Source organism: Oratosquilla oratoria, chromosome 5 (genome assembly GCF_046742065.1).
Source record: "Oratosquilla oratoria isolate Oo_2021 chromosome 5, ASM4674206v1, whole genome shotgun sequence".
Taxonomy (NCBI): Eukaryota; Metazoa; Arthropoda; class Malacostraca; order Stomatopoda; family Squillidae; genus Oratosquilla; species Oratosquilla oratoria.
Genome location: NC_134781.1, coordinates 41,586,146 through 41,596,145, shown reverse-complemented (window position 1 = coordinate 41,596,145; position 10,000 = coordinate 41,586,146). Strand labels below are relative to the sequence as shown.

The 10,000-nt window shown below is 39.1% G+C and overlaps 1 protein-coding gene across 2 annotated transcripts in view; it reads left to right on the top strand.

The window, feature by feature from the left end:
- The window catches only part of LOC143025481 (uncharacterized), a 51,019-nt gene that overhangs the window by 22,682 nt on the left and 18,337 nt on the right, over positions 1 to 10,000 (top strand). For both annotated transcript variants that reach the window (XM_076185206.1, XM_076185207.1), the window contains exon 2: positions 6,460 to 6,666. In XM_076185206.1, coding sequence (XP_076041321.1) covers positions 6,460 to 6,666 — 207 coding nt within the window. The remainder of the gene's footprint in view (positions 1 to 6,459; positions 6,667 to 10,000) is intronic.

Genomic DNA, 10,000 nt, shown 5'->3' with positions numbered 1-10,000 from the left:
CAACCATCACCAACACCACAACCCTCACCAACACCACAACCCTCACCAACACCACAACCATCACCAACACCACAACCATCACCAACACCACAACCCTCACCAACACCACAACCCTCACCAACACCACAACCCTCACCAACACCACAACCATCACCAACACCACAACCCTCACCAACACCACAACCCTCACCAACACCACAACCCTCACCAACACCACAACCCTCACCAACACCACAACCCTCACCAACACCACAACCCTCACCAACACCACAACCATCACCAACACCACAACCATCACCAACACCACAACCCTCACCAACACCACAACCCTCACCAACACCACAAACATCACCAACACCACAACCCTCACCAACACCACAACCATCACCAACACCACAACCATCACCAACACCACAACCATCACCAACACCACAACCATCACCAACACCACAACCATCACCAACACCACAACCATCACCAACACCACAACCATCACCAACACCACAACCATCACCAACACCACAACCATCACCAACACCACAACCATCACCAACACCACAACCATCACCAACACCACAACCATCACCAACACCACAACCATCACCAACACCACAACCATCACCAACACCACAACCATCACCAACACCACAACCATCACCAACACCACAACCCTCACCAACACCACAACCCTCACCAACACCACAACCCTCACCAACACCACAACCCTCACCAACACCACAACCCTCACCAACACCACAACCCTCACCAACACCACAACCCTCACCAACACCACAACCCTCACCAACACCACAACCCTCACCAACACCACAACCCTCACCAACACCACAACCCTCACCAACACCACAACCCTCACCAACACCACAACCCTCACCAACACCACAACCCTCACCAACACCACAACCCTCACCAACACCACAACCCTCACCAACACCACAACCCTCACCAACACCACAACCCTCACCAACACCACAACCCTCACCAACACCACAACCCTCACCAACACCACACCCCACACCAACACCACAACCCTCACCAACACCACAACCCTCACCAACACCACAACCCTCACCAACACCACAACCCTCACCAACACCACAACCCTCACCAACACCACAACCCTCACCAACACCACAACCCTCACCAACACCACAACCCTCACCAACACCACAACCCTCACCAACACCACAACCCTCACCAACACCACAACCCTCACCAACACCACAACCCTCACCAACACCACAACCCTCACCAACACCACAACCCTCACCAACACCACAACCCTCACCAACACCACAACCCTCACCAACACCACAACCCTCACCAACACCACAACCCTCACCAACACCACAACCCTCACCAACACCACAACAACCCTCACCAACACCACAACCCTCACCAACACCACAACCCTCACCAACACCACAACCCTCACCAACACCACAACCCTCACCAACACCACAACCCTCACCAACACCACAACCCTCACCAACACCACAACCCTCACCAACACCACAACCCTCACCAACACCACAACCCTCACCAACACCACAACCCTCACCAACACCACAACCCTCACCAACACCACAACCCTCACCAACACCACAACCCTCACCAACACCACAACCCTCACCAACACCACAACCCTCACCAACACCACAACCCTCACCAACACCACAACCCTCACCAACACCACAACCCTCACCAACACCACAACCCTCACCAACACCACAACCCTCACCAACACCACAACCCTCACCAACACCACAACCCTCACCAACACCACAACCCTCACCAACACCACAACCCTCACCAACACCACAACCCTCACCAACACCACAACCCTCACCAACACCACAACCCTCACCAACACCACAACCCTCACCAACACCACAACCCTCACCAACACCACAACCCTCACCAACACCACAACCCTCACCAACACCACAACCCTCACCAACACCACAACCCTCACCAACACCGCAACCCTCACCAACACCGCAACCATCACCAACACCGCAACCATCACCAACACCGCAACCATCACCAACACCGCAACCATCACCAACACCGCAACCATCACCAACACCGCAACCATCACCAACACCGCAACCATCACCAACACCGCAACCATCACCAACACCGCAACCATCACCAACACCGCAACCATCACCAACACCGCAACCATCACCAACACCGCAACCATCACCACCACCACCACCATCACCAATACCACCAATACCACCACCACCATCACCAATACCACCACCACCACCACGACCACCACCACCACCACCAATACCACCACCAATACCACCACCACCATCACCAATACCACCACCATCACCAATACCACCATCACCACCACCATCACCAATACCACCACCATCACCAATACCACCACCATCACCAATACCACCACCATCACCAATACCACCACCATCACCAATACCACCACCACCACCACCACCACCACCACCACCACCATCACCAATACCATCACCAATACCACCACCATCACCAATACCACCACCACCACCAATACCACCACCACCACCACCACCATCACCACCATCACCACCACCACCACCATCACCAATACCACCACCATCACCAATACCACCACCACCACCAATACCACCACCACCACCATCACCAATACCACCACCATCACCAATACCACCACCACCACCAATACCACCACCATCACCAATACCACCACCATCACCAATACCACCACCACCACCAATACCACCACCACCACCAATACCACCACCACCATCACCAATACCACCACCACCACCATCACCAATACCACCACCACCACCAATACCACCACCACCACCACCATCACCAATACCACGACCACCATCACCAATACCACGACCACCATCACCAATACCACGACCACCATCACCACCACCACCACCACCACCACTGCCACTACCACCACCACCACCACCAATGCCACTACCACCACCACCACCACCACCACCACCAACATTACTAATACCACCACCACCATTACCAATACCACTACCACCATCACCACTGTCACTACCACTACAGCCGCCTCACCTTAGTGGAGGGGATGTGATCTTAAACATGTGGGAAATAAAGATGTAACCCCCTCTCCCTGGCACCGAATAAATTCGCCTGGCGGTAATTGGAATAGAAAGCCTGAAGGCGTCCTTGTTGAGGTATGCCGCGAGGTGGCCAGCGTTTAAGGGAAGTCAGGAGAGTGGACACGCTAGAGAAGTTTGAAGGAGTGATGTGACAGAGGTTGGCGCAGTCGGAAGACGCGTGAAAGAAGTTATCTTTTATGAAATGTTGGTGTCGGCATGACTAAACACCATGGTTTCTAGGACAATTTAATTTTATCTTATTTTTCATTGTTTTCATTTTACTTGTTTGTCTATTCATTTTCTATTTTATCTATTTATATATTCTCTCTGCACCTACACAATTTCTGGGACCCTTTACCATGATAGCCTTGGGCCACCGAGAATGTAGAAATTGGTCTAGGTTTCTAGAAGTGTCGGGTGCCGCAACCTCTACTGTCTAGAATAGTCCATTGTTGGAAGAAAACAATGGAAAGTCCAACAGGAAACCTTAGCTGAGATGCGTAGGCAGCTGTCCTAAGTTTACGAAACCTTGGAGCTACTACAAAGTCCTGATTTGTGGTCTTTGCAGATGACGTCACGAATGTCTTTAGCGCGATATGTGACGTCACTGTCTTTTGCGTAACTTGTAACATCACGAAGGTCTTTTGCGCGACTTGTGACGTCACGAAGGTCTTTTGCGCGACTTGTGACGTCACGAAGGTCTTTTGCGCGACTTGTGACGTCACGAAGGTCTTTTGCGCGACTTGTGACGTCACGAAGGTCTTTTGCGCGACTTGTGACGTCACGAAGGTCTTTTGCGCGACTTGTGACGTCACGAAGGTCTTTTGCGCGACTTGTGACGTCACGAAGGTCTTTTGCCTGATTTGCGACACCTCCATGGAGAGAACGAGTGTCCCCAGATACAAAGACGCCACAATTAGCGCCTTTTTCAAAAGAGCCCTCGGCCACTGTTCTTCTTGGAGTGACTCAAAAAGAGTTTGTATATGTATGTATATGTATGTGTATGTATGTATATGTATATGTATGTGTATGTATATGTATATATGTGTATGTATATGTATGTGTATATGTATGTATATGTTTGTATATGTATGTGTATATGTTTGTATATGTATATGTATATATATGTACATGTATATGTATGTATATATGTGTATATGTATGTATATATGTGTATATGTATGTATATATGTGTATATGTATGTATATGTATATGTATGTGTGTATGTGTATGTGTGTATGTGTATGTGTGTATATGTATGTGTATGTATATGTATATGTGTGTGTGTATATGTGTGAACAGCGAAAAAAATACACGGGAGCGACGAGCGATTTCGCTCGGGAAAGTTCCAATGTCGCTCTCGTAAATCCAATAGCGGGAGCGATCCCCCACAAAAAAATCGCTCCCGCGGCAAGATTCAACGTTTTTCATGCATTATCCATCATTTGGCAATCCCTGAATCCCATCACCATTGATGAAAGGATCAGAGCAAACACAACTTACCCGTGATCAATCATTGCATTATCAATCGATATCATAAACGCAACGCATCAATCAACTTTAATTTGTTGATGTACGTACATATATACGCGGTATAGCTGCTAGAGTTCAATGGCTTACCTAGCCTAGCTTTCGTATCAGCTGCATACGCGCGTATACTAGTACATTTTGACTAGACTCTACACGACTATCGTGCTACATAATGTTGCTAGTTGCGAATTGCATGGTACCTGTATGCAGGGAAGTTCATTGGTTGCATGCAGCTAGCTGCCCAGTCAACGCGCTGACTACATGTACAATGCACCATACCCAATGCCACATCACCGCATGCATACGTACACTGTACATATGCAAACTCGCTCCGACATGAGTAATGAGTTAGCCTTCCAATAGTTTGAAGGAAATCGAACCTGCAAAAACATGGCTCTGGAAGTATCAAAAATGGCTCTGGTGAAAAAAAAAAAAAAAAAAAGAACAATGGCTCTGGAAAAAGTGTTTTTTCCGTGTGTGAATGTATGTGTGTATATATGTATATGTATGTTTGTATGTACGTATATGTGTTTGTATGTATATGTATGTTTGTATGTGTGTGTGTCTGTATGTGTATGTATGTATGTACGTATGTGTGTGTGTGTGTGTGTGTGTATGTGTGTGTATGTGGGGTTGGGTGTGGGGTGGTGTATGTATATGTGTATTTTTTTTCTGAAAAGTAACCTGTACTATAAAATAACTTTCAAATGTGTGCATACTAAACACCAAGAGTTTAGTTTAAATACCAGTATTTTGTTTGCAATAACTAGCGCTAGTTTCCTTGGACAACATTGCTACGAAGTGGAGTAGAAGCTGTATGGGAGAGAATTGAGGTTATGAAAACAGGGATAATAGAAGTGATAAGCAGTTTTGTGTAAATATTTCGCTAGTCGTTACAATTCTGCGTGCCTCTGGGCCGTAAGGGGTGACTTTAAATTTAGTGGGGGTTGTTAGTCACTGGTTCCAACGGTAAACGTAGCAACGTGTTGCAATTTCTAGATTAAAACTGATTAGACCCGGTCCTAAGGGGTAAGGTTTGAAATGTGTGTTGGAAGAAAAGTTGGGGACCTTGTGGCACTGGCACTGGGCCAGCTTTGTGGGTGTCCTCATTGATCTTTGGGATTAGGTAGGTTGCCACAGAGGCTGCAGTTGGGATAGACCGACCTACCTCTGTCGCATGGAAGTAAAGAAAGACTCTGTCCAGCGAGAAGACCTCTGCAGTGCAAGGAGGATTTTGTTGATATTATTCATTTCGTTTATTTTTGGTTTGTTTGATTTTAAGTTCGGGGGTCCATAGAATGAACATAAGAATTGAGGAGACAAGATATCATAAAGCCTACACTTGGCAGTTAAACGTCTCTTACCACCTGACATCCCTATCCATAAAGTTATCTAATCTTGTCTTAAAACTACGATTTGTTTCATCTCTCGCTACATGGTTGTGTATTCCATTCCTTCACCACTCTGTTGGTAAACCTGTTTTTGCCTATTTTCTTCTTAAACCTAAATTTGTTTAAATAAACACCATTACTACGAGTCCTGCCCTGCTGTCTTATTGATGATCTTTCCATCATCATTCTTGTCCTTGACCCATTTGAATACCTCTATTAGATAATCCCTTACTCTCTTTCCAGAGTGTAAGTTGGTGCCTAAGCCTGTCTTACTATGGTGAATTTCTAAGCGTTTATCATTTTGGTCATTCTCGTCTGTACCGAGAATACGTATACGTTCTAAGAAGGTTTTCGATAACGCGTGTAGGTTCTGACATGCTACTTTCTTTTTCAGCTGACGACAACTGGCCCAAGTACGGGACGGACGAGAACAAGGAGTACAGGTTTCGGGAGCTTCATGGCAAGACCCTCCGGTTCACGGTCAAGGCGGCTCATGACTGTCACTTGGCCTTCACGTCAGGCCCCGAGGAGACGGACCCCATGATCGAGGTCTTCATTGGTGCTTGGGAGGGCGCCGCCTCGGCGATCAGGTTCAAGAAATGTAAGAACTTCCTGACTTTCATTATTATTATTGTTATTGTTATTTTTCATTTTTTTTTTTACTTTTTGTTTCTTTTTCTCATTTTTCTTGTTCTAATTTTTCTAGATTTCATAATTTTTCTAATTCTTTTGTCTTTTCTTTGTCTTTTCTTTTTTGTCCATTTTCTTTTTCTTTGTTTTTTATATTTTTATTTTCTATTTTCTTTTCTTGATTTCTTTTGATATTTTTCGTATTTTCTCTCGTTTTCTTTTGTTCTTTGTTCTCTTTTCTTTCTCTTTTCTTTGTCCTTTTTTCTATTTTTTCTTCTTTTCTCCTTTTTTCTTTTTTTCTTTTTTTCTTCATTTTTTTCGTATTTAATTTTTTCTTTTTCTTATTCTTTCATTTTTTCTTTCATATTTTCTTTTTCTTATTCTTTGATTTTTTCTTATTCTTTCATTTTTTCTTATTCTTTCATTTTTTCTTTTTCTTATTCTTTCATTTTTTCTTTTTCTTATTCTTTCCCGTTTTTCTTTTTCTTATTCTTTCCCGTTTTTCTTTTTCTTATTCTTTCCCGTTTTTATTTTTATTCTTTCCCATTTTTCCTTTTCTTATTCTTTCCCGTTTTTCTTTTTCTTATTCTTTAATTGTTCTTTTTTTCATTTTTTCTTTTCCTTATTCCTTCATTTTTTCTTTTTCTTGTTTCATTTTTTCTTTCTTATTCTTTCATTTTTTCTTTTTCTTATTCTTTCATTTTTTCTTTTTCTTATTCTTTCATTTTTTCTTTTTCTTATTCTCATTTTTTCTTTCTTATTCTTTCTTTTTTTCCTTTTTCTTATTCATTTTTTTCTTATTCCTTAATTTTTTTGTTTTTCTTATTCTTTCATTTTTTCTTCTTATTCTTTCCCATTTTTCTATTTCTTATTCTTTTCCCTTTTTCTTTTTCTTATTCTTTCATTTTTTTTCTTATTCTTTCATTTTTTCTTAATCCTTCATTTTTTCTTTTTCTTCTCTCATTTTTTCTTCTTATTTTCTCACTTTTTCTTTTTCTTATCTCATTTTTTCTTTTTCTTATTCTCTCATTTTTTTCTTTTTCTTATTCTCTCATTTTTTCTTTTTCTTATTCTCTCATTTTTTTTCTTATTCTCTCATTTTTCCTTTTTCTTATTCTCTCATTTTTCCTTTTTCTTATTCTCTCATTTTTCCTTTTTCTTATTCTCTCATTTTTTCTTTTTCTTATTCTCTCATTTTTTTCTTTTTCTTATTCTCTCATTTTTTCTTTTTCTTATTCTCTCATTTTTTCTTTTTCTTATTCTAATTTTTTCTTTTTCTTATTCATTTTTTCTTTTTCTTATTCTCTCATTTTTTTCTTTTTCTTATTCTCTCATTTTTTCTTTTTCTTATTCTCTCATTTTTTCTTTTTCTTAATCTTTATTTTTTTCTTATTCTTTCATTTTATTTTTCTTATTCTTTCATTTTTTCTTTTTCTTATTCTTTCATTTTTTCTTTTTCTTATTTCATTTTTTCTTTTTCTTATTTCATTTTTTCTTTTTCTTATTCTTTCATTTTTTCTTTTTCTTATTCTTTCATTTTTTCTTTTTCTTACTCTCATTTTTTCTTTTTCTTATTCTCTCATTTTTTCTTCTCACTTTTTCTTTCATTTTTTTCTTTTTTTATTCTTTCATTTTTTTCTTTTTTCTTTTTTCTTTCTTATTCTTTCCTTTTTTCTTTTTCTTATTCTTTCCTTTTTTCTTTTTATTATTCTCTCATTTTTTCTTCTCATTTTTTGTCTTATTCTCTCATTTTTTCTTTTTCTTATTCTCTCATTTTTTCTTTCTTATTCTCTCATTTTTTCTTTTTCTTATTCTCTCATTTTTTCTTTTTCTTATTCTCTCATTTTTTCTTGTTCTTATTCTCTCATTTTTTCTTGTTCTTATTCTCTCATTTTTTCTTGTTCTTATTCTCTCATTTTTTCTTTTTCTTATTCTCTCATTTTTTCTTTTTCTTATTCTCTCATTTTTTCTTTTTCTTATTCTTTCATTTTGTCTTTTTCTTATTCTTTCATTTTTTCTTTGTCTTATTCTTTCATTTTTTCTTTGTCTTATTCTTTCATTTTTTCGTTCTTTCATTGTTTCTTTTTCTTATTCTTTCATTTTTTCTATTTATTATTCTATCATTTTTTCTTTTTATTATTCTATCATTTTTTCTTTTTATTATTCTCTCATTTTTTTCTTTTAATTTTTTTATTCTCTCAATTTTTCTTTTTCTTATCCTTTCATTTTTTCTTTTTCTTATTCTCTCATTTTTTCTTTTTCTTATTCTTTCATTTTTTCTTTTTATTATTCTATCAATTTTTCTTTTTATTATTCTATCAATTTTTCTTTTCTTATTCTTTCCCATTTTTTCCTTTTCTTATTCTTTCCCATTTTTTCCTTTTCTTATTCTTTCCCATTTTTTCCTTTTCTTATTCTTTCCCATTTTTTCCTTTTCTTATTCTTTCCCATTTTTTTTCTTATTCTTTCCCATTTTTTCTTTTCTTATTCTTTCCCATTTTTTTCTTTTCTTATTCTTTCCCATTTTTTCCTTTTCTTGTTCTTTCCCATTTTTTCCTTTTCTTGTTCTTTCCCATTTTTTCCTTTTCTTGTTCTTTCCCATTTTTTCCTTTTCTTGTTCTTTCCCATTTTTTCCTTTTCTTGTTCTTTCCCATTTTTTCCTTTTCTTGTTCTTTCCCATTTTTTCCTTTTCTTGTTCTTTCCCATTTTTTCCTTTTCTTGTTCTTTCCCATTTTTTCCTTTTCTTGTTCTTTCCCATTTTTTCCTTTTCTTGTTCTTTCCCATTTTTTCCTTTTCTTGTTCTTTCCCATTTTTTCCTTTTCTTGTTCTTTCCCATTTTTTCCTTTTCTTGTTCTTTCCCATTTTTTCCTTTTCTTGTTCTTTCCCATTTTTTTCCTTTTCTTGTTCTTTCCCATTTTTTTCCTTTTCTTGTTCTTTCCCATTTTTTCCTTTTCTTGTTCTTTCCCATTTTTTCCTTTTCTTGTTCTTTCCCATTTTTTCCTTTTCTTGTTCTTTCCCATTTTTTCCTTTTCTTGTTCTTTCCCATTTTTTCCTTTTCTTGTTTTTTCCCATTTTTTCCTTTTCTTGTTCTTTCCCATTTTTTCCTTTAATTGTTCTTTCCCATTTTTTCCTTTAATTATTCTTTCCCATTTTTTCCTTTAATTATTCTTTCCCATTTTTTCCTTTAATTATTCTTTCCCATTTTTTCCTTTAATTATTCTTTCCCATTTTTTCCTTTTCTTATTCTTAACCATTTTTTCCTTTTCTTATTCTTTCCCATTTTTCTTTTCCTTGTTCTTTCCCAT